At 38.9% G+C, this 26,100-nt stretch overlaps 1 protein-coding gene across 2 annotated transcripts in view; it reads right to left on the reverse strand.

Annotated features, from left to right (window-relative positions):
- Nucleotides 1–4,995: 4,995 nt before the first annotated feature.
- Nucleotides 4,996–26,100, reverse strand: part of NELL2 (neural EGFL like 2) — a 134,647-nt gene continuing 113,542 nt past the window's right edge. For both annotated transcript variants that reach the window (XM_064701817.1, XM_064701816.1), the window contains exons 16-20: nucleotides 20,998–21,138; nucleotides 11,924–12,117; nucleotides 10,759–10,935; nucleotides 8,500–8,724; nucleotides 4,996–5,806 (exon numbers count right to left, since the gene is read on the reverse strand). In XM_064701817.1, coding sequence (XP_064557887.1) covers nucleotides 5,756–5,806; nucleotides 8,500–8,724; nucleotides 10,759–10,935; nucleotides 11,924–12,117; nucleotides 20,998–21,138 — 788 coding nt within the window. In that variant the 3' untranslated portion in view covers nucleotides 4,996–5,755. The remainder of the gene's footprint in view (nucleotides 5,807–8,499; nucleotides 8,725–10,758; nucleotides 10,936–11,923; nucleotides 12,118–20,997; nucleotides 21,139–26,100) is intronic.

Raw genomic sequence — 26,100 nt, forward strand, 5'->3', positions numbered from 1 at the left:
TTCGCCAGGATTTCTTCTCCTGGGAAGCTGAGAGGCCTCAGAAAAGAATGAAAACAATAATTACCTGATTGCTTGGGAATGTGGTCTGGAGATCGTTTACCAACAGGTGCATCTTTGATTGCTTCCATGTGAATTGCTTTTAGTTAATGACCAATCACCATCAGCTGTGTTGGACTCTGAGGAGTCAGACACGAGCTTTCATTATCATTCTTTTCAAGCCTGCTGATGAATCCTTTCTCTTTCTTTAGTATAGTTTTAGGATATGATATGATATGACATAACATAATATAACATAATATGACATATATAACATAACATCATATAACATAACATCATATAATATCATGAAACAATAAATCAGCCTTCTGAGAACATGGAGTCAAATTCACATCTCTCACCTCGTCCTGGGGACCTCACAACACCAGACACCCATTTGTCACCAGACTGACCCGTCTGGGCTGTGGGTTGCACATGTTGGGGTGATATGGGAGCTCTTGGGACAGCACCAATCCCACCCCTGCATCTCTTTGCACTGACAAACCATGTGACTTGCAAAATCCACATGCAGCAGCCAAAAGGGGGAGACTTTGCCTTGCTTGCAAGGGTGCAAGAGGAATCAGTATGAGCTGGGTCATTCTGGTCACTGCTCATGGAGCACCCAACTACCTAGAGCTGATAAAACCAGCAGGATTACACCTTTGGGTAGGCTGGTGCCTACAACAGTCTTGGGCAGGATGCTCCAGCTGTGATTCAGTGCCTGCTCCAAAGGGGGCCACACCCATCCTGCACTGGCCTTTTCAGGCATTTTTTACACTTTTAACAAAGGCACTGAGAAAATAAATAGGAAAATGCTGTGGTTCAGTCAGTCAGATGAAATATTCAAAAGCAGCATCAGCTAAGGAGCTTCTTGTGAAAACTAAGGTTACCATGCACAAGGCTGTATCCCACTTCTTCTTCAGAGCAGCAGTCATTAAAAGAGGACAGGAACAAGTTAACATCAATGGGATTGGGTTTTTTTGTTTTGTTCCCTCTTCCTCTCCATGAAATTTCTTTCCCCACCATGAAATTGCAGTGGAGTCTACTTTGTTGTTCTATTTAGATGGAAGCTCTCTATGTGTAGTGCTGCAATTCTAGTTATTCTGGTTTTCATATATGACTGAGTCCTAAAATAAGCCCTTAAATTATTTTATTTTATAATTCCAAGTAATACTGCTGATACACATATGACATATTGAGAGTTATATTTGAATGGTAACATGAGATTACTGTGAAAACAATAACTACGCTTCATCTCAAATTTTGAGTTTGGCTATCCTATGGACAAAAACTATGCAATCAATAGATTTTTATTATTTGTAGTAGTTAAAGTCGGAAGTTATAGAAATAATCTATAAAGAGATTAGTAGGATATAGGGATGTAGATCTCCTGCTATAGTAAACAATGCCTGTTTGTTTGGTATTTTAGAGACTATATAATTTCTGACAATAAGAAAATACTGATTAGTGCAGACCTAGATGAGTAAGTGATTTCAATAGCGGATTTTTTTTATTTTTATCATTCTGTATTAGCACCTTACTGTCAAAAAGAAAAAAAGTGAAGTACACTGACATGCTAGTGGCCATTCACAAGGCTGATAAACAGCCACAGAGAGATGAAGAACAGTTTTCAACACCACCTTTTCCTTTTCAAGCTCTCTCTAAAATGCTTCTCTTTACTCAAAACTGCAGTAGTACACTTTGTTTTTTCTCCCAGGACAGAGGTTTGGCCACTATGCTAAATCAACAAGAAGCTGTTAATTTTTAATTGGAAATTAAAATAGCAACAGGAGACATAGCCAGCACTGTGACTTAGTGAACATGACTGCGGCTTGGGTAGAAGACACAACTGCAGTGGCTTTTCACTGGTGCACTGAAGGAGAGACACAGGCCACCCACTCAGGAGATGCCAGAGCTGCTCTAGCCTTCTTTCTTGTACTACTCTGAAACATTTTCTTTTCAGAGCTGGCAAAAGCTAGCTAGCAATTTTTAGCCTAAATTATTAACTGCTTTGGGGACAAGCTAAACTGCATTTGCCTGTATGTTACACTATTAAAAAATAACTAGCAGAGCCCTACTTTAAAGCTGCTGCTATTTTTATCTGTGAAACCAAGGGAGTTCCCTCCTGTTGAGAGGGCATGTCAGCTCAGCACTGCCATTTGCTGCACTTTGGAGAATCTGAGCAGGGGGAGATCCTACTGCAGGCACATCCTGCATCTGAAGCAACCTCAGTGTGGCTCATGAGACTGAGGTGACCCAGGATGAACCTGCTGTAGGCCAGTGGAGCTAATGGTGAGATCCTATGCTGGAAATGAAGGAGGGCACTTTTACAGCCCTCCCTGTAAACAAACACCCACTTTTAGGCGTCCTATAAAAAAAGCAATGGCTGGTATTATCCCTAGTAAATTTGTATGTACCTGAAATCCACAGGTGCACAGTTAGGTCCCCTTTCAACAGTTTTACAATGCTGCTGAATTTTGTCAACTTGTTTCTCCATAGCACTGAATTCAGCATTGTAACTGAAGACATCTCTGCCATTATATCTGTAAGTCTATTAACTTAGGGCAATTACTCTGCAGAGAGGTGACAATTCCTTTATGGAAGTTATTGAATTTTGGTACTGCAAACAGTGCATCAATAACAAAAGGCCAGTAAGACAGCACAATGTACCTGCATCATGCAGAATTGTTTTGGGGTTTTTTTATTGACTATATTGTCCAACAGATAATTTAGGCTTAGAAATTAGACACCAGTTTTTCATCATATTTAAATTTACTTTTCAAGGAAAATTAAAAGCACAAGGTACTAATTACTGGCTGGGCTGAACAGGAGGGAGATGGCGGAGGGGGGAAGAGAGGGTGAAAAGGAATGAAAATGAGGGTCACCAATATGCCTTCTTGGAGTTTGCTGACCTTTAGAAGAACTCCCAACTGATTAGTAACCTTAAGCATTGATAAATTAGACAATATTCACTGAGTCTATTCTCATTTTTTATTTAGTAGAGACTTCCAGCTTTGTTCAGTAGTATGACTTCTGCTCTTTACATACAGGCAACACCAAGTGTCTCTCCAAGGATCAGATTCAAGTTTTAGCTATTACCTTATGTCTCAATTTTTGGATTTTTGGCCTATTAGTGTACAACCCACAATAGTAGAAAGATTCTCCAACACTCAGCTCATGGTAAGCAACAAAGAAAATGGATGGTGTTTTGTCATCTATACACCATTTCAGTTTTGATTAAAAGCTGGTACCAAACACCAGTATTTATTAGAAAAAGGATTGAGGGAATATTTTGGAGACAATTTTCCTTAGAGTTCTCATATTCGTCATAGCTCTGAAACCAAAGTCAGAGGATGCACAGAGCTAGATTAAGGACAGACACCTGCCTCACCTGCAACTTTTCTATTCACTGCCAAAACAGGGATGCTTACAATGTTCTGTGGATATCTGCTCCACCAGCTCTAGTGGTTCTCTTCAGAGCTTTGTTCAGCCACTCACAGAGCTCAAGGATTCTGCCCTTGAAAAATGTTTATTCTTTAAAAAAAACCTCTGGTCTTCATGCATTTGCTATGTCTATCTTGTACCTATTCTTGAATTAAATTGAAGTGCAGTTCTCGGAGGGTACACAACTTCTGCTAAACCTTCTCTCAGTAACAGGCAAGCAGCAGCTCATGAAATCCACTGGAGATGTGCCTCAGAGTCTGAGGCGAAAACCTGACCTCCTGACCATTACCAGCAGGCAAGAAAACATTGCAGAGAAAGCATCCTTTTTGGGAGGGAGTTAACTCTCTTCTTTAAAAATAGTGATTGCAGATTGCCAGGAATAGGACAAACCAAAAAAACCCACAACCCTGTGAATACTGTTATTTGTGGACTAGGTGAGGAAAAGGTTTTATTTGGCCTGGACATCTTTATAACTTTATTTTTTCAATGTAAAATATCCATTTGGGTATTTTTCCCCCCGATTTTTAGTTTCTTGGACTTTAGACTATTAGCATTTTGTGGCCTAGCATCTCTTGCATCCTCTAATCCAAAATCATCCAGGTTCTAGGGAATACCTACTGGATACATGCAATTGCATGAGTTTCCTTTGATCTCCTGGAGTACATGAAACTGAAGTAATATCTGTTTGCAGGAAATAAATCTGTTTTTTAAAACCACATACATGGACCTCCCTTAAACTCCATATCACACAGGAGCAATATTATTGGAATTTCTGCCGGTCCAGGTTTCATGACCATCTACTGAACTTGTAAGAGAGATGGTGAAGAGCAGCAAGGCACTTTGAAAAGAATGTGAGTACTAAAGCAGCATTTAAAGAATGCTGTCATCTTGGGCATCTTCCTCCTCTCCTCTTTTGTCTCCACTGTTTGTGATGCATTCTTTACAAATTCAGCCTTTTTAGTCTGCAATTTGTAAGCATTGCTTTATTCTTTATTTCTCTTTGAGAATAACACAGGTTTGGTCACGTAGCCTCCTTTATTCGCTGTCCCAACAGAGCAGTAGTGACAAAAGGGTTTGCATTTTGCAGTAATCCTCACGCATTAAGACCCTTCACACAAACAACAAAAACAGCTGCAGAGCTTACGGAAGACAAACCAACCCTTGGCAGCTGGAGAGAGGAGGAATTTGGAGAAGATCCCCTGAAAATCTGAACAGATCCAAGTCACACACAAATGGTCTCTACTGACTCTGCCAACACCCCACTGGCACATAGGGGATCTTTGGGAATGTGAATTTGCTATTTAATCCACTGTAATGACAAATTACTTATGTGTATCTTAACAAAGGTAAGACATGATAGGCATAAGGCTGTGCTGGGCATAAGCTCCCACACTTAGAGGAGCTACACAGGCAACACTTCACCTGTATTGTCCAGATTCCCAGGAATACTGGCAAAGAAGTAACAGCATACATGAAAATTAAGTCCTTGAAAAGGAAAGATGGCACAAACAGAAATTTAAGGTAAGAGAAATATTTATTTAAATTTGCACAATAACGAGCTTATACTGAACAAAGTCAATCAAGAAATAATAGTAAGTGCAGTAAAACAAGGAAATATTGATGACTTTTCCCATCAGAAAACATTAAGAAGCCATGCCTGTGCATCACGGGTTTTCTTTATTTTTTTTGGATTTTTTCTTGTTTTGTTTTTATTTTTTACAGTAAATTCTATCTTTTTTTTTTTCAGCGCACATACTGTACATATCACATCTTAGCTGCTAGGTTCATTATTCCTGAAGGCTTCATCCTTTTACTCAAACATCTGCTAAGTTCTGCAGTAAGCAATCAAACACATTTGTGCAGTTCCAAATATGATTAGGTAAATCTGCTGCATCTGGTCAAGCGTTGGACTCTCAAAGCTTCAAAAGACCCTGTAAGAGCTCCTAGTTGATTTTAGATCTTGACATCATTATGTACAGCATTACAATGTGTCACTTTACACTAACCTAAACATTCTGCACAAGGATGCCAGACAGACAAATAGCCAGAAGATTTGGGCTTAACCTCATACAAAGGTTTACACATCTGAGCTTATCTTGAGTCCCATAAATTTCAATCTGATTCAGGTAACTGAGTTCATCACATATCTGCACTTCAGATAGACAAAACCAACCTAATTTTAGTTTTAATTTTGAACAATTTTTGGTCTAAAGGTCTATTTCTGTGAAGGAAAATTCTTTATCCAGAAACTCCTTGCAAGAGATAGTTGTTGGTGTCACAGTTCCTGAAGGCACTGTGGATCCACTGAGCAACAGACATGGCCATTCTAAAGGATGGAAAAAAACAGAAAGAAAAATTGAAACAATTTGCATTTTGTACAAAACAAGTAAATTTAACAAGCTCAGCTGCTTGCAAATACCCATCAGATTTGAACATACAGACTTGTAAAATACAAAAGATGTACAGACTAGGATCAGATTCATGACATTGTCCTCATGCCCTTATGTTGCCCGAGGGAACAGGCTATTATGACTCCTCTAATTGCTTGGCTTGTTGTGGTCTGTGTCCCAGAGCTACAACACTCAAACTGAAAGAAGCTGGGATGAGTGGATGGAATGCTCCCCACATAAAGGTATCAGGCATCTGCTCAAATACCTAAAGCTGTTAAACAAGACAAGGCACTTGGGAGTTTTATTCATATCAGACAGAAGGGATTCTGGGTTTTATTTAGCCCTGAATGCTTCAGCTTCATGCATCCTGGCTGTAACACCAGCAAACATTAATCCACAAACTTTTTCCAAATAATCCAGATATTCTTATGAGAATACTAAGGGCAATTACGGGAACAGATTGCCTATGGACATCATTAAATACTGGAGAAATAATTTCTGCATCTCTACTGTTTCTTAAGTCTGATTCTTAAAATGCAAATAAAAAATGCGTATTATTTATAAATTAGTCCAAATACATTCAATTGACTAAACCGACAGGACTTATTAAAACCAAGGTCTGAATAATTCAAGCATTTTCTTTCACTCCTTCCGTTACAGGAAGTTATAATCCTACTCTCCCCATTCTTTACTTGTGATTAGAATTGTTTTTGTGGCTAAGTCTGCTTTAGCTGATGCCCAGGTTTCTAAATTCTTAAAGGATTTGTGTAAACCTATTTTGCTATAGCTTGTTTAGAGAGGCTTAGACTGGAGCTTTGACCTTCCATGAGATGCTTTACAAAAGAAGAGTGGGGTGACACAGGATGAATGAGAAGGAACACTGTACAAACTGGGCACACCATACCCTGATCTGGAGGGAGTGGGCTGCTTGCCTGCAGAACTGCAATATTAAAATGCTGGCAACACGAGCAGATAATGTATTTCAAAATCAACGCTGCTCTGTAAGGAGAATTGAATAAGATTTGGGCTTCTTTAGGGACTAAGTGGTAGCTCTTCTTTGTTAGGTAGTCACACCTGAGTCATTAAAATTATGGAGTTTGGCAGACTACCTGTTTTAATCCTCGCTATGTCCACACGGCAGCAAAGGATTTGATAAGTCTGTGTATGTGTTTATACTGAATACCAATTAGTCAATGCTTAAGGTTCAGTCTTTGCTTAACACAAAAGGCCAGATGGGAGCAGCACTTGGGTGGCCATGTCAGAGCTGATACATGCTTTCTGCATTGCCACTGATGAGCAGCACAACAAGAGCACATTTCCCAGCACCGAGTCAGTCTCAAAAGTGCTTCAGGGAAGAACCGCACAGAATAATTTCTTTTACAGATGGGGAACCAGATGCATAAGAGCCTTAGTAACTTGCCTGAGCAGAAAGTAACTTCTGGCACTGAAGCTGGTGTAAAGCACCAGCTTATGGACCCCAAAAGTACAGGTTTTTAACATCCTCTGGGCAACAGCTGGCTTTCTAACCATTAGCCAGCCTGTCAGAGCACAGCATTTTCTTCTAACCACTGACCCATTCTGACATCAGGACAAATGCTGACACTTCCTTGGTGCATACCACTGCCCTTGGAACAGGACTATGCCTCGACAGCAACACCAATTGCACACAGTATTGCATCAGAAAAAGCAGAGGAAGGAAGTGATGCTTGACAGCTTCTGCTGCCTGATCACACAGAATTCTCACAGAAGGAGGTGTTGAAGATAGAATTTTTTTTATGAACACCTTTTCAAGTAGTTAATTGTACCATGTATTGGAGTTTGGGAAGCACCTTGCTTGGGAAGAATATAGAATAAAGCATAAAATCAACTGTGAATTTCAGTAGTAATTAAGGAACTGTGCATGAATCTTGCTCTCTCTCCTTGGCTGCTGTGGAACACATATTGTGACTATTCAGTATCGAGTGGCAAAAACCACAATTAACTTTATGATCTTATTTTGAATAAAAACACTTTTGTTAAGCCCTTTTTCTTTTTCATCTGCAAAAAGAAATGCCAGAATTCACATATGCCTGTAGCCATTAATTTTTCTCCTCAATCAATTTCTTTGAGTACAAAAACAGTAAATGTTCTAAACACATTGATTAATTTTAAAGCACAAAAGCTATGTAACAATATAACAAGTCCTTTTATTCAGAAAACAATTACTAGTCTCAAAAAGCAATTCAATCAGTTCCAGTAACACTATAATATCACACTGAACAAATTTCTTGTGCAAAGTCTAGGCTCCCAGAGCCATACCTGCACATTTCCAAGACAGCACGGAGCTTGGAGCTCCATGTTTAGACTCAAATTGAGCTATCCCAGTGGAAAAGTGAAGTCCAGTACCTTGTCCACAGCACTCTGCAGCATGGGTTGTCCTGCTTCTGATCTGCCAGCATGTCAAACTGTGCTTCTAGCACTTGCAAGAGTACAGTTAACTAAGCTGAACACTTTTACTGTCACCTCTGCTGATTTAAAACAAGTAGACACCAAGTGTTCCCTGACCAGACTCAGTGCCACATTAATATTTATGTGCCACAGAACAAGCTGGGAAGAAGCATCTCAGCCCCATCTTTATAACCTTGATTACCTTGCACTGGCAGAGGGTGCACTCTGTGCCATGCTTTATCCAGGAGGACCCAGTGAAGCGAACGACGTTGGTTTCATCCAGACACGTCTTGGTGATGTCGTTGCGGATGGTGTCGGCTTGGCAGGGGTCGGAGACACAGCGGGGACAGCACTCGTTCTCAGGGAGCACACTGAACTCACAGTCCACCTCTGGGCAGGGCAAGGGCCAGCAGTCAACCTCTCCTTGCTGTTTGCAGAAACAACATGATATTATTATTATTATTATTATTATTATTATTATTATTATTATTAGCTCTTATTTTGTTCCTCATCCATTCCTCTGAATCAGCATTATGTTCCCTAGCTGGCTGTTATTCCCCATCTGGTGCTGCTCAGAATTCAGCACAGAAAACATTGATATTCATTGACTGTGGGACACACAGCAGATCAGGTGCTTTTGTCTGCATGCCATTCGGACAGTAGATGAGATTTAACTTGGTTCAGTACACTCTCCATCAAGCTGCAGGTGAAAAATTTGACACAAAATTATGCAATACAGGATTGTGGCCCTACTTCTGCAAGGGACAGAAGTTGTAACTTGACTGCAACTGCAAAAGTATGCCAAAAATTTTAGGGCTTTTTTAAAATTTTTCAGTGTTCTTTTTTTTCCCCCCAGTGTAATAGGGAATACCACCACATTTTCAATGAGAGGACCTCCACCCACTCCACACTCTATCCACTTAGGATATTATGAGCAGAATACCTGAAATTCCAAATTTATCACACCTTCTGCATGGTGGATTTAGTACAGTCAAGGTAAGAAAAGGTCTGGGCAGAGACTTGTGTTGGGCCAGCATATCCTTATGGGAACTCTATGTCTGAACACAAATCTAAAGATGTTTAATAAATCATATCAGTTACTAGAAGCTGGAATCAGCTTCCCTTCACTCTGGACAAAGGCCAAAGTTGCAGATCTATTGGTCAAAGAAAAGACTTCACAATAGTCAATAATATACTTTTTTTTTAAGCAGATCTCTGACTTCCAATTTATTCAGCTCATTTGAGCACAGATTTAATAGTCTGTCAAAAATAACAGCATTTAGCCCTAGGAAATCAGTTTATTCACAAAATATGTATTTAATTCTTTGAGAATGAGGAGTTTGATATCTCCAAAGCAGAAGCTGAAAAAAAATCACAGACACTTGTAATAGCCCCAAATTTCCTCCACTTGTTGCAGAAAGTATTGCGAAGTTAGTCTTTTAAAAAAATCTCATCTGGGACAATCTTCTTCTTTAGAATTGTGTGATGGTAAGACTAAAAGCAATCTTTTAATCCCGTCAGTCATCTTGACACTTCAATCTGTTTTTTGCAGTGATGGACAGTACAGGGAGTAGACAATACTTTGTCACCCCAAAAAATTCATGGTCACTGAAAGAAAGCAGACCTTTGCTACAGAAGTAGCATCTTGAAGACAAAAGAAACATCTATTGAGATCCTAAATTGTAGGTTGTTTTTTTTTTTCATTTTTAAGACAGTTAATGAAGCCCATGGTAATCTATTCCATTGAATTTTTGCAGTGGTAGCACAGTAAGCACAGTCTACAGAAATGTGCTTCTGGCTGTTCTTCATGATACCCTGACAAGCCAAAGCTGCTACATGGACCAGCCTTCACACTTGGAGATAACTTATGATAAAAGCTACTTGTTTTTATCTTCGGATTTTCTCTGTCACAGAAACTTCATGAGCAGCATTATGCAGAATACTTTTTGCTTAGAGTCCAAAATACATGCCTAGGAAAAAGGTGACAAGCTTTAACAGATTTTTTCAAACTTCATTTCACTCTCTTGAAAAATGCAAGAAGTCTTATTATTTTTCTGTTACTTGAAATGTCTGAATGAATAAATAAGTTTAAGTTTACCAGCATCCTTAAAAATATCAGCTGTGATAATAAATATATATTTAGAATTTCCTTATAGAGCTTCATCAGTCCCTGAATAAGTGAGCGTGAGTGTTGCTGTGTAGGTGCCATATTCCAAATGACCTCCACTATGCTGAAAGCACCTTCATGATTAAGTAATTTATATTATGTCTATTGTGTCAAAGCACATTTTGACAAAACCAGAAAATACTGACAAAAATCCAGGAAAAGCAGATTTTAATTATACATGCACTTCAGGGAAAATTAAGTGGATGTTAATGCATGAAAATGAAACTATTCACAGATCAGAATATCTCATATCATTTTCCCTCCTGTCTGTGCAGCTGTAATCAGGGACCTTACCAGACAGCGGCACTGCTGACAGTTCTGTATCCAGGAATCACCACTGTTATAGGAAAACTCCCCACTCTGATGTAAACATTGACTGCTGAGCCTTGGGTCACACTCAGGACAGCAGAAGAGGTCAACGGTGGGATTTTGGCAGTCACAGACCATTCGCCGGCACATCACGTATCCATTCTGGTTTTAGAAGAGACACACACAGTGATGGCAGAAATTTGCACAACTAGCCAAACTCCAGCCAAAATTTTGTATTTTACCATGAATCTAAGCCATTAACAGCTCACAAGTTTTCCACTAGACAGTATCTTTGCCAAAATACAATTCAAACCAAGCCAGAAATCCCCATACATGCTCACTAACAACCGTAAAATTCCCCTGTTGTCTTACTCACATCCTTCATTCAAACAATCTCCAGGCAGTGCTCCCCTGAGGTGGTGAAACCCAAGGATATCTTCCCCAAGGGTTAAACTTTAATGGGTTGCACAAAGTTTGTAATTCTCATATAGATGCTTGATGAATCTTGCTTTAAACTTCTTAGAATATCACAGTTTCATAGAATACCAGATTGGAGGGTGTCAAGGAAGATCAACCCCTCTGTTACGTAATTATTCACATAGGAAGATGATAGGTGATTGGAAACGAGACCATATATGCTAAAGTTGAGCTGCTGAAATGCTCAGGATACTGTCAGCAGTGTTTTGGCCCTTTATTCTCCATCAGCACTTAGCTTGGGACCAAACTTCCCACAGCAAACATTTGAGGAAGTTAGCTGAATTATCCTGCAGACACAGAACCTACTTCTATTTATAGTCATCTGCTTGAGATACTGGCATCAGACTCCAGCCCCAATAGGTGTCTAGACAGTTTATTTGCATGAAAATGCTGCTACTCCCACCCAGAGAACACAGGTGGCATCTCTGCTAGCAAAACAGCACTGTCATCCTTCTCCCAGTACCACATAATAAACTTCCAATGAATGTTTTGCTCATGCAGGTTGGAGAGAGAAACTATCTCCAAAACCCTATGTAATACATGATTTCATTTCTGTAGCTCCACACATGCACCTGAGAAGGCAGCTGAAACAGGAATTTCACTGGGATCCTGGTGCTCTGCCCTTCATCCCCACCAGCACCTTGCAGAAGCAGCTTGTTGCATTTGTACTGACCTGGCACGAGCAGACAGAGCATCTGTCATTCTCCAGCACCCAAATCTGGCCATTGTGCTTGATTTTGCCTTCATGGATACAGTCTCCTGTGCAGTTCTTTCCATGGGGACAGCGACAGTCATAGCCGCCGTCCAAGTTGAAGCACACAGTGTCATTGGCACAGCTGTGCCTTCCGGTCCCACACTCATCGATGTCTGCAAAAACACGCCACGCCATGCTCTCAGACCACATCCAATCAACAAAAGCTTCCTTGTCGCAGTCAATACAAATGATTCTTAGCCATTAAGACCTTCACCTGAAAATTAATTTGTAGTTCACCAGAATCGGGAGGACTTAAAAACTAACAAAAATTTTTTTATGAGTAACATCAGCTCTTTTGGATCATGTTTTAACCTGATATTTTGAGTTTTGCTATACATATTTCTAAGTGAATGCTATTGAGTACAGTAGATAGAATGAAGAAACCACAAGAAACATGAGAGAAATAATAATTCTTAGCTCCCTAAAAAGCCTTAGTTTGTGGCAACCATACATGAGACATGTTATGTGAAACAAGAACAGCTTCAGAATTGTGTTCTTAAAGCATTTTGCTGGCTCTGTCTAGAATATTGGAGTTCACTTGATGAGAATTTAATGTGAAAGGTGATGTCTGACCTGCAAGCTCATTTAAGAACACCATGCTTTAAATTTCATCATTGACTAGAATGTAAAAACTAGAATATTTTAAATATTCAGGTTGCAGTGACAGCTATAGCCCTTCTGCCTAGAATAGAAAATAAAGAAAAAAATCATGTTTCCAGTGAATAAAAATAAATTACCTCCAAACAAATATTTCTCGAAGAATGAAAAAGTACTTTAAGGGCCTACTTCATCAAGGTACACACAACTATTTTGCAAAGGCAAGCTAGCAACACACACTGCCTTCTACTCAAATAGTCTTTATTTAGCTTTTACAGCTGTTTAAATGGAGAAAAATGATCACAGAAAGAAGCTTCAAAGGGGCATGAAGGAAATGGATATATGCAATAAAAAGTGGAAAACAGAGTAAAGACTAGAACTACAGTGATTGTAAATATTGAGATATTGAGTTCAACTCTAAACACAATTTCTCAGCAGTATAGTCCAAGTTCTTGATTAAAGTTCATTAAAATTATAATATTATAATTAAATGTCCACCAGAGGAGTGAGATAAAATAAGCAATATGGTCATGCATGTATTTTTCACCACCAGCATTAAACCCTAAAAAATAAAACACTCAGCTTTGGGTTCAACAATGGAAATGAAACCTCCAATCCACCTCAAGCACACTCAGTTTAAAGCAAAATAATTCAATTACCATTTTAATTCTAGGCGTGGCTATGGTCAAAAAACCAAAAAAGTTAACAAGTACTAATATGAATATGAATTGGGATGAAAAACAGCAGGGAAATTATTAGAACTCCATTGTACAAATCAGCAGCATAGTGGGTTTCCTTCAAATACTTTGTGCAGTAACAGTGGCATAATCTTAAAAAGAATTGCAAAATTACTAGGGCTTATGGGGAGATGGGGGGAAATATCATTGGAGAAAAAATAAAAAGACATGGATTGCTCATGGATTGCTCATCTCTGAAAGAACATGAGCAAGAAGAGATATAACAAAAAACAAAATAAAAAGAATACTCCAAAGAAGAAGACATGTTGAGAGCTTTTCTCCCCATACTGGCTAACACACTAGATAAGAGACAGTGAATGAAAGTGAAAGACAACAAATTTATGCCTGATAAAAGCAAATAACTTTTCATACTCTGACACTCACTGCTACAGAATCCTAGGAGGCAAAAAACAATTGCATAGGCAAAAGTGTATAAAGCCAGCCAGAATATTCCATTTTCAGTGCTAACAGATTTTTGGAGAGATTGCGATTTTTGGATACATTTCATGCGTTAGGGCCCATGGTACACTTATTTATGTAACAGATAATCCAGAACAGGCAAATCATCTCAGATCTCTCCATCTTCTACCTCCCTGCCTTCTGAGGCACCTGGAGGCAGTCACTGCTCTAACAGGGCAGGAGATAACTGGGACCATGAACCTAAATCAGTGTGTCTGACTGGCACATCAGACAGGAAACCCACCCCAACAGTCAGGATAGATAACCAGAGGAACAGTGGCCCTGCAGAGGCTGTCCAGACTCTCAGCTTGAAGGTTTTTAGCGAACAGGAATGGTTTGAGTGATGCCAGTTTGGGCAGAGCAGGGATGGAAGAGCTACTCTTTCCTTCCTATATTTTCTCTTAAATCCAGCCAGAAAGTAATATAACCTGGCAATTTAAAATTAAGGTATAGCTGTTCTTAAGTCATGCAATAACAAGAACAGACACAAATTCAGTTTAAATGTAATGATTTGGATTAACAGCAAGATTATCTTTATTATGAAAGTAATTTTTGATAAATTACTTTCCAAAACTTGTATTCATTTGTTTAGGACAGTCTTTTGTACATAATTTTCACAGAGCTGTCATAAATTAATAATGTCACTTTTCAGCAACCTATCTACTTAACAGAAGGCAGACATACTTAATGAGGTAACTGGACAAAGTTCAGCTGTCATGTAAATAAGAAAGCTTTCCTTTAAACAACAAATGGTAGTCCTATAAACACTGACTCTGCTTTCAGCACTCATACACAAGTCTATTTCACAATTTTCCCATGAGAAAGAGACTTCTGAGATTTATATTTCAACACAGTCACAGTAAGTGAAAATAACGGAGGTTTGATCATTGACTCTGGTATTGAGCCGAGCTTATCTGGCATTGAGAACTTCTGAAAATTCCCAATCTTGTTTTTTTCAGTTGTTTGATTTATGAAAATAAATGTTCTGGATAGGACAATTTAAATATCCCTAGTTACAGCAGGAGCTATTTACATTTTGATTCTAACCTAATCAGAAACAGCAGTGTGTTTATGATGCAGCAAGAGAAACACCAACTTTTCATGCATGAAACTCTCATCTGCATTATTCATCCACATCAAACTTCAGGCATTATCAGCAAAGAACTTGCACACAAATCATCCATACCAAGCAAAACTTTGTTCAGTTTTTTTTATTTTAGACCTTTAATAGATGGTGAATCATGTTACTGAAATTGTGCTTACAACCATAACCAGCTATGGACAAGGGACACTGGGTGCTGCATCTTTTGTGTTTGAAAAGGGAAGATGGTAAGATTATAGATTGCATATTCCACTCTATCCAGCAACAAAGCCATTTTATGACTTCTTCCATGCCATTAACAAAACACACAATCAAACAACCTCCAGCCCCTTCCCAAAAGAAACTAAAACAAAAAATCCCCAAAAGAGTCCCCCACAAACCACTCAAGAACAAATAGTTCACTTCAGGCTATTTATAACACACTGCTTAAGAACCAAGCAGCTTGAATGTTAGGACATTAGAGCATTATGTCTCAAAAGACTTGGAGGTTTGCCTCAATAAAAAAACCCAACAGAAATGAAATGTAACTAGTTATCTAGTGCTAAACTGAGAATCAGTTCTTATTTATCAAACCTACATGAAAAATTACAGCAGCTTTCATCTGACTCATTTTTAAGGATTTTCCTTTTCTTACATCATCTCTTACAACCTAATGTTGCAATAACAAAGGCATGTCATGGGAGAAAAGGTAGTGATACATGTTACAGAAAACCAGGAGTTAACTCTATTACAAATAATTACTGCCTACACAGGAGAAATACCAGACTAAAGCCATACAATATGGTGACAGTAGTTAGAATGACTAAACTCCTTCTGCAGTATTTGTGAGACTGCAGGCATAGAAAACTCCATAAAAACGGGAATTTCAATTGCTCCAGGTTGTGACCCAAGGTTGTATTTAAGAGATTCACTGTTTCTTGGAAGAGGTAGTCAAAGAAACACAGAGGAACAAAGCACCATTTCATTTGGCCCTGAGTAGCAAGCAGCCTCTGATTCAGAATGTCTCATAGTTCTGATATTGGTTAGACTCATTTTTTTAAAGAAAAGGGGAACATTTGTATCACTGAGAAATATTGGAAGAGATGACTCAGGAGGGTGGACAGTCCCTTTGCTCTGAAGCCACTGAAGTTTCTCAGTTACCTTTGCTCTGAGGAATAGCATTAGCTCAGCAAGGTGAAAGTACCAGGATACCGAGTACCTTTTGCTTAAGGCAAAAAAGAAAGGAGTGCATTTGCTAGGGAACCCAAGCTCGTCTGAGCAGAAAGCTCTATTTCTGTTCTTTTCTGTCCTGAGTAGATCTATTGACTGGTGTAATCATTCTTCAAAGAGCAAGTGAATTGTGAATAATTTATTTCTGAGTTCATGTAAGCCACCTGTGAGAGTGCATACCAGATGTGGAAGATGAAGAGCTGAGACTTCAGATGTTGGTAACATCAGCTTGACAGAAATGTCATTTCCTTCTACAGTAAATGTGTTCAAATTGCTGTCTTATAAAATATAGTAGTCAAGTTTCTGTTCTATCAGTCCTTTTATAAAAGACGAGAAAATCTGGAAATTTTGTTTTCTTCCCACACTCCAGAATATTGAAATACTAATGTGTCTCCATATCTACCTTGTGTTTGGTGCTGCTTAAGTTGGGTTCACAAATTTAATACTGAAGCCTTAATGCCTATAGCTCTATTTGGGATAAATGGAAAAAAGAAAGAAGTCACTTTATTTGCTGATCTTTAATGATCATGAATAAGAGCAAAAGGATTTTGATGGAGCTTTGTGAGTGCTAGTAAGGTTTCCTGCTGAAGAGTAATGATTTTTTATTTCCTGTTTCACTTAATTGCTGTCAAAAACAAAGCTTCTGATAAACCTAAGTGTAGGACTCCAAACTGACAGTGGTTTTAACTTCAAGAAATCTCATGTACTAGTTAAAATACCGGATGCGGTGTGAGATAAATTGAGACATCCCAACAGCCAGCAATTCCTCTGCCTTCCAGATCCAGAGACATAGATGCTAGAGGTCCCATTTTGGACTTTGCTCAGTCAGTAAGGCTGGGGAGCATACTGAGGCTTGTAATATGCCTCCATCCCTCATTATCCTGGATTGTTGAAAACAGACTTCAAGTGGAGCCTCAGCCTGTGTGCTGTCAGGCTGGCTGCTCTGTCACACAGAGAAGTAAGTGATTCTAATTCTGGAACAGGAGGGCAGAAAAAACCCATAAGACACTTCAGAACAGAAAACCCAAATGTGAGTTCACATATGGATAAACCCTTACAACCAAAAAAAGATTCTTTTATGAATTGGGCATTCTGGATTGATCTATCCAAACCTTTCATTTGCATCTGTCTCATTTAAAGAATGTAGTACCTGCTGAGAGTGAAGGCACATTGATCTCACATTCTATACTAACAACAGCTGGTACCTGACAGATACTCTTGGTAAGTCCTAAGGGGCTGCCTTAATTAGGTGAGCTTTCTTTGGATGTGGATGTGTGCCAAACGTCCAACAACTGCTGAGGCATAACCTGCACTATTCTGGTACAAACCAATATAGCCTCCCTCTTCCACTGATTATGGAAGCTTTTAGACATAGCAAAGGACAAATTCAAAGGAATAAGGATGTTACATAGAACTGCAGGGCAAACATTAATGGAGCCTGAACTTTCTTATTTTAGGATTTTGCCCTCAGTTGTTCTAGTTTTTTTTTTTACTGCAATGAAGCCTGAGGATGCAATATCTACTCCCTTAGCCCAGCTTTCTTTATGAAATGGTACATAAGAGACAACCTTCAGTAGCAGTAAGACTGTTTAAAGAAACTATTAAGAAAAGCTGTCAGGGGCAAAGAGGAAGATACAAGTTAATATACCATACTGAGTGCTATATTTACATATATAAAATTTAAGACTTCACAAAGCCAGACAATCTCAACAACTACATGGCTGATACTCACTTTAACAAAGCATAACATAATTTTATTTCCAAGGGAAAAACAGCAAGTGCTGCTAAGAGGTTGAAGCCTTACAGCTGCATGTCCCATAATTTCTCTCACTAATTTTTATAGACACCATAGGTTTACCTGGGGGTATAACGTGAATCAAAACTATTAGCAAAGAGATCTCTAGGTCTTCCATTGCCTGTAGGTACAATAAAATGGGATCATGAATTTTTGCATTCAAGTACATTAGTCAAAATATTCAATATTCAATAATAATGCTGTGCCAAAGACACAGCAGTAGCCAAGGTCAATAGATGTGTAAAATAGGCAATTCAGTAACTATTATTTTATTATCAAGCATGGACAAAGTCTAGTGCTACCAAGGAGCCCATCTCTAGGTAGGAATATTTAGTATGATGTCCTAAAAGGGATAGGTGCAGCATTGGAATTCTGTTAAAATAAGGCTTTTAAGGAAATGCTTCTGTGCATCTGTGATTTTAACAGAGGTGCTTCCACATGGATTTTTAAAATTGGAGTCCTTGCTGAAGGAAACAAAGAACTGATTACACTGGTCACTGAAATGCTTTGCGCAGTATTATCAGCACATGTGCAGGGGACACAGAGACTCAGTTTCAAGGAAGATGATGTAGAACAATCAAGAAGGAAAATCTTCCTTGGCTTTTATAGGTTTTTTTCCTCTAGAAGAAGGAACTTACTTCAAGGCAACTCTAAAACTTACAAAAGATGAATCAAGTCAAGCCTATTATGCACTCTATATAAAACACTACTTTGAAGTAGTTTGCACTGTTCCTTCTACAGCTCTGCAAGCTGAAGCACTTGCACAAGATAGAAAGTTTCAGAGGATGCTGGTCCTGGATAGAGTTGAAGGTGAGAATTGGAGAACTGTGATTTGAAATTAGAGATTAGTATAGCCTGGAAGCTGCTGCCCCATTAAAGTGACTGTCTAAAAGACCATCCACAAACAGCTCAATCTAATCACATCTAACTAGGCGTTACTGAAGAACTATCAAAAGCAATCCATTTTCTTTTGTCTATAAACCCAGTAGGGAAATCTCTTACAGGGGAAAGATCTGACAGCAGAGAAGACGATTGCTTCTGCACTATGGTGTTGTGCTACTGCAAGTTCAACTTCCCACACTGCAATGGATTTTAGGTTGTCTCTTCATGCCCCTTCTGGTTTTATTTTTATCTGAGACAACATGTCACAAGCTCCAATAAAAAAAAAAAAATGATGTGGTAAAACTAATCAAATATCTAACCTTCCTTCCCACTAAAGCCAGGCTGGAGCAACCTGGTCTAGGGAGATGTGTCCCTGCCCAGGGGGGAGATCTTTAAGGTACCTTCCAATTCAATGGAAGGTTGGATTATAATTCTGTGATCTCGAGTTGCTAAGGATCCCAAATGTTTGGAGCTGCAATCAATCAAAATGAAAGTGTTCCACTGTTAGTCACTAGGGTTGTCAGCAATGAAGATAGTTTTCTGGCATCTGTGATTTAATTCTAATTACTTGTTATCCTCTGTGTACGTTTAATAAAGAGCTGCTAGCACTTTGTAGAAAAGGTCAAAACAGACTAATAATTGCAGCTTCTGTACACATGTAGCAATCCCCACATATCTTTTCCCTCAGCTTTTAATTTGTTTTGAATTTGCTGCTTAATTGATTCTTGTTTGAACACATTGTAACACAGCCACTTTGTATCACGGATCTCTCTTGAGATAGCATGTGCCAAACGACTACCTTCAACCCACCAGGTAAGTGTTATACTGACACTGAAGATAAAACTTGGGATATTGAGAATATTTCCATAAATGCCTGGCTGGACTATTTATTTCCTGTGCCACGAGTGACAGAAGTGCAATGTTATAATCAGAGGGATCACAACTTATTCTTTGCACCTTCCTGTCCTAACTCCTGGCCAGCTAACACTGACATTTAGTTAGTTCTTGACAAAGAAAGCTCAACTTATGAAAGCAGTGGTTGCCTTAAATTGCTGATTCCTCCTGGGAATACAGGCTTTCAGCTGTGATGAAAATGTGTTGAAATAAAGTATTGATGATGGGTATACCAGAAAGGTCATTCTCACTCCTGGAGAACTGTCTGTGTGTCTGCGTTAGAGAAATTAATTCAATTGCTTCCCTTTGGGACCAATGCAGCCCACCAATGTGTGTTTAAACAGCAGTAAGAAAGCTTACACTGTGAGCACTGAATATTTCAGCACTCAGAGAAAGAAGGGAGTAAGGGTGATAATTTTGCCCTGAGAAGTGCATGGCAAGAAGACTGGCTTGCTCTGTTATTTAAGAGCAGCAGCATGAAATATCTTAAGATGTCTTAATGAATAACATTATAAGATGTTATTAAGATTAAGATATCTTAATGAATAACATTCATACTAACAGATCTGCATCTGAAAGTAATTCTGTTCTTATTAATCTGCTGTTCTCTGTAACGTCATTCATGAACACAGAAAACCTTTCCATCTCTTTGTCCCTCTTGTCACTCTCTTGTCCCCTACACCTTGTGCCAGCCCTATGCCCACTGAGCTCCCTAGTCTGTAAAGCAGGTCTGCAAATTGCTGCCTTCTAGAAGCAGTTAGCCATCACACGGAGAAACACCACAGTATGTCCAAGGTATAGGTAAAGGTCTCAGGGACGCATAATCATTTTCTGCAGTGGGAAATATTTTTATCAAGAACTATTTCAGTGTACAAGAAAAACCAAGTGGAAGAAATGAAGTCTGGATTGAGGCCCATTTCCTATGCACAAAGAATCTGACATACAAACAGATTACTGTGGAGTGACAGATTACAGTGCATGCTACCAGCCCATGGGAAATCACTTATGCAAGGGACAAGCACAGAAGCAGATGTAGGGCCAGAGAAATTGCATTTCAATCACCATGCCTGACTTTACATATTATGTTAGTAAAACACAGAAATGCTCCACTATTGCTCCACATTCTAGGAATATTCATACTTTTATTCTTTTGCCTTTGATGATGATGCTTATTTAGACTGTAATTCTTTTGGGTCAAGGTTTAAATTTCACTGCCGTTTTCAAGACAATGCTTGACCAGTACAATCTGAAACACTAGACATTTTCTGTACATTTTCATGTGAACCATAAGAGTACCCCACCTTTTTCAGACACTGACCTTCACAGGATTCTCCATTTGGTGAAAACATCCCATTGTCATGGTAGCCATCTCTGCACTCGCAGTGGTACCAGCCGGGCAGGTTAATGCAGTTAGCACGGCTGTCGCACTGAACAAAGCCATCCGAGCACTCATCAATGTCTGTTTATTAACAACAACAAAACAGAGGAAAATTCGCACAGAGAAAAATTGCTGTATTCATTCAAGGAAAGAATGATATCCCTGGTGTTTCTAGGTTTCACAGAATTATTTTCATTACTGACACTTGAATTTGCAGAATTAATGGCAATTAAGTTTTGAATTGTTTCCATAAAAATACTTGGCTAATGATTTTGGGCCTAACAGCAGCAGAGGTACTGCTTATCCCAATTTACTGCCTACATAGTAACAACTCATTTTGTCACAAAACATGACAGGTAATCTGACATCTGTTTAAACTGCCCCAATATGAAGAAAATAATTAGGTCCCAGTTCATATAATAAGATATTAAACCTTTGTGTAGTGCAGGCTGACTGATAAAACAGATTTTTTTTTTTTCTAGGGGTATATAAGAACATTAAATATTTACTCCAGTCCTTGCTTATGGTTTTGGTGACACCAATTATAGGTTAGAAGGGCTTCCCTATCCGGTGGAGTTCCTGTTGATTTATACCAGCACCTCTGAATCTCTACATAACCAACTGCAGGCTCCTCTCCAATCATCAAGGAAAACAACTGGGTTTCCAAACAAATGCTTAAATCATGAGGGTGAAACACAACACATTCTCCTTCTCTTGGAAATTGCTTTGGGAAGGGTGTCTTTTAAACCAACAACTTCCACTGACTAAACTTTACAATAACAATTTATCATAGAATGGATTTTTTTTTAATGCACTCACTAGACTCAAAATCCACTAAAGCACATTCTAGAGACCTGTACTCACAGACTTAGCAGAGATGCAGAGAACTTTGTGACACGTCCAGTGCCTTCAGGTACACAGTAAGCTGTACTAAAGAATAGGTCTCAGAGTGTGAGTGCTGTTAAAGTTAGGGAATACTGGAGTATGGAGTCAAACAGGAGTAAAACTGAGCTGTTCCCCCATCAGATCACTGCCTAATCACTGTGTTTTATACCAGAAGTAGCATACCTATCTGAGCATCAAGCTGACTGCGAGGTGCCTACAGAACCAACACAAAGGGAGCCACAACATATGCAAACTGCCTTCAGAAACAAAAAGCTCTAATCACTCTCCACCATGAGTTTGAACAATGAATAAACTCTCAGTGTACTGGCCACTGCAGCCAAAGCAAGGATTCCATCTTTCTTCAAAGGCTGAGTCTTTAAAACTGAAGAGCTGAAGTAACAAATTAAGACTCAAACTCTTGAAGTAAACCAGCAGTTGACCTAGCATCCTCTAGGATGCAGATACGAAGGAGAGGTGTGATGTGACCACTGAGATACATGTGAAATACGTCAAAATTCTGCCCACAGTCCCTGTTACCTCCCATTTTTATGTCATTTGCTATTTTCATAGGAAGAAGTGTAAACTGGCTAAGAAAATAAAGTGTGAGCTACAATAAGTAAGGAATCTCTTTTCTGAGAATAATAATGTGTGGCTAGATAGACATACTCTTACCAAGTATTTTGTGAAACCTATTCAAAGACAAACTTATTAAAACCCTGAAATTTCCTCATCCATTGAGACCACTTTGTTCCACATTTCAAGGTGATAAAAATATTAGCGTGTGGGGAACACCTGCATAAACTACAAGATAAAGCACAGTCAGCCACATTAGGGTTTGAGTTGTGTTTTTCTTATACATGACTGGGGTATGTGGGATGCACTCTGGGTATTTTATTTACACGCTAAATAATTGTTTTAAAAATTTCTTTGGAATAGCTGTACAATTGTATAATGAGCGCATTGGTTTTTAAAAGCTTTACAGATCCTTGACAATACCTCATTAGAAATTTTTGCTATGATGAATCAATCTGATTTTCTATCAACAGTATCTCTAAACAGGCATCCCTGATGTACATTATCAGTATTTATGATGATAAAAACAACCAATACTCCTGCTGCAATATTGCAGCAAGTGTATATTTTGCTGCTTTGTGCACCACAAATCAAGCCGTAAGTCTCTACTGATTTTAAAAAAAAATTCAACTCCACTATGAATTCCAAGATAATCATCTGAGTAGTTGTACTGCAGGACTGAGAAATGCCAAACCTTTACAATCTTCTGGTGCTCAGTGTGTTTCTTTCTAAATCAGTATAAACTCTGGCCTTTTTCTTGTGAGCAGCCAGGAGCCAGTGGGACCTCAGAGGTGTTTGAGAGATCAGAGGAAGATCAATGAAAATTATGTTACAGTACTGAGAAAAGGTTGGCTTGCAGTCTGTGTCTTATCTACTGCTACTCGCTCAGAAAGCCACAGATAACTCAAGAAAAAGGAAAAGAAAAGAAGAAAGGAGTGCAGCCTGGAAGTTCCCTTACCCCTGGGGAATGTGCTGCCTGGCTGCCAGCTGGCCAGGCAGAACAGAAGCGACCCTGCTGAACACTGGGGATCACCAGGCCAATACAACATAACCTGTGCTTGGCTAAAGCTCCAAACTCCAGAGAGCCAACAGTGCATGCCCACTCAGAGGCTGAAGGAAAAGAGCTGCTGTCAAGATTTGATGTTAATCTTCATACTGGCTACTTAATAATGTCGCACTAAGACACTGGATGGCATATACTTCTTTGGGAAAATGGAATGTATTTATCGGTGACGAGCTGGAGAAACAAGTGTTATTTAGGTCAAAGCAACAGATATGAATTAAAGAAAGGGGAGCCTGTGCTCCTCTTTTCAGAAAAACTTATTTGTGAATCTGTAAGCCTCACAAGTGTAAGAGCAATACCACATTCACAAGTGGAATGCATTCAGATGAACTCCTTGATTATTCAGGAAAAACAAGCCATGAACGTCACATCAATATTGGTAAAATGTCAACAAAATCAGCTTCTCTGTCTTTATTTGCAAACTAGCTGATGAATCCATAACACAAGAAGTATTACTTGGGATGAAATGCTTTATCTGATGTCAATAAACAAAGAAATACATTCTTCTGGTTTTGTTGGGACTGCATGCAAAATTGGAGTGGAGTTACATAAGAAAGCCTCATCATATGCATGTATGGAAGCACGCTGCAGGTCTTGAAGAACGTCTTACTCCTCACAGACTGCATGCATTGGAACCATTGCTGCATCCATGCTGAAAAAGCCATCACTCCTTTCAGGATTTTGCAGCAAAGAAAGGAAATACAAAACACTTCTCACCACTAATTTTTAGGCAAATGACATCTTAAGCACGTGCCAGTCGGTTTCAGAATATAGATGCTTTTTATGCACAGAATTTTGTTTTAATTCTCACAGCTAATGCTGATTATTTATTCACATAGAAACCTGCTCTGTAAGGGGACAAAATGTGACTGTTGCAACTCTGTTAAACAGGAAACCGCAGCAGAAATGTGTCTTACAAAGCAAAAGCACTGATTTAATGGAAAAATTTCTTGACATTTGGATAAAAAGATTTCTGTTTTCAAATAGGCATAGCATGGCTCAGGAAGTGCTGCGAAAGTATCTACAACTGAAATTATCCTATTAGTATGGGAAAAGCAGACAGAAATAATTTCCCCCTGTCCTATGGTGAAACCTTCTTGGATGAGTCATCTTGCAGCTGCTCAATCAGAGGTGTAAGCTGACAAGAGAAGAAAAACTGATTGAAGTTTTGCTTGGCCAGTGGCTATGGTCTGTCAGTGGGCAATACGGAATATTAACAGTGATAATGAAGTCCTGTTTGATGCTGTACTACAAAAGCATGGAAAATGAAATATTACCCTATAAAAGAAAGTTAGCAAAAGGCTTTACATTTTCACTTATGCCAGTCAGCCTTCTTATTTCCATATTTTGTTACCCATTTTTCAACTCAAAATTTTAAACTTTTGTTGCTGAGGCCTCATTCTAAAAAAGTAGACACAAAATCAGAGGCATTTTGAAAGTAAGAGCTGTATATGCCTAGCTCCCCTTGACATGACATTTGCTCTCCCAAATACCTTCCTTGTACCTCGGGATCACTCATTTCCTTAACTGTGCCAACAGTTTCAGCTATTGTACCCTTTACTCTTGGGAACACTGAGAAAACTCTGCTCCCTGAAGAGTAAAGTAAGATCATTAGCAAATTATCCACTGGTACAAAAAGAAGAAAAGGAGAACTAGCTGTCTAATTCATATTATTAGAGAATTTCTGTATAATAGGACTTTTTGAAGACTGAAAGTGGTATAAAATTGCCAATTAGAAAGATAGCAGTCTCTTTCAACCAGCAACAGGACGAAGCTCTAACGTAGTCAAGCTGCACTCAACAAAGAGCCATGGCGTGGGGGAGGGGTGTTGCTACCATTGTATATTACTCACTTCAAGACTTAAATGTTAATCATTAAATCCTCCTTTTAGAAAAGCCTGCATTCACAAACTTAGAGCGACACAGAGCAAAACACAGTCCATAAATATGTTCTATCATAAACTGCTTTATCCAAGTCAATACAAACCAAAGTCCTTGCTCATCAAAAAGTCAACACCATAGATTGGAAGCCGTGTATATTTAGAACTTAGCTGTCTCCACACTGGAAGGTTTTCTGTGACAGAATAATATCTGACACCTAGCTAAGATTGCCAATTAATAGAGATTCCCAATTGCAATAATCTGTCCCAGTGCTAACTGGGTTTTGTCACTGGGTATGGCTACAGAGATTAATGAGCAGCCAACATCTCCCAAAATGTTCAGTCACTCCTGACTCAGCCTAAATCTGAGATCCCATTTCAATGGCAACAGCCTTTCCAGCCTAATGCTAACCTCCTGAGCCATCCACATCCCAGCCCCATATACAGTACAAATAAAGTGCAAACAAACAACTGAAAGAAAAAATCATTTCAGCCACAGATCACTGAATAAGTGCTTTAGCAGACTTGGAAGCTGCTTAAACAGATAAATCTTCAATATTTGGGTTTTTTTCAAGGGTACATTTGGAACAGTCGGACTCCAATATGCCTTTGCATATCTCAATATAATTTCAAGGATATTATG

Source organism: Zonotrichia leucophrys, chromosome 1A (assembly GCF_028769735.1).
Source record: "Zonotrichia leucophrys gambelii isolate GWCS_2022_RI chromosome 1A, RI_Zleu_2.0, whole genome shotgun sequence".
NCBI classification, from domain to species: domain Eukaryota; kingdom Metazoa; phylum Chordata; class Aves; order Passeriformes; family Passerellidae; genus Zonotrichia; species Zonotrichia leucophrys.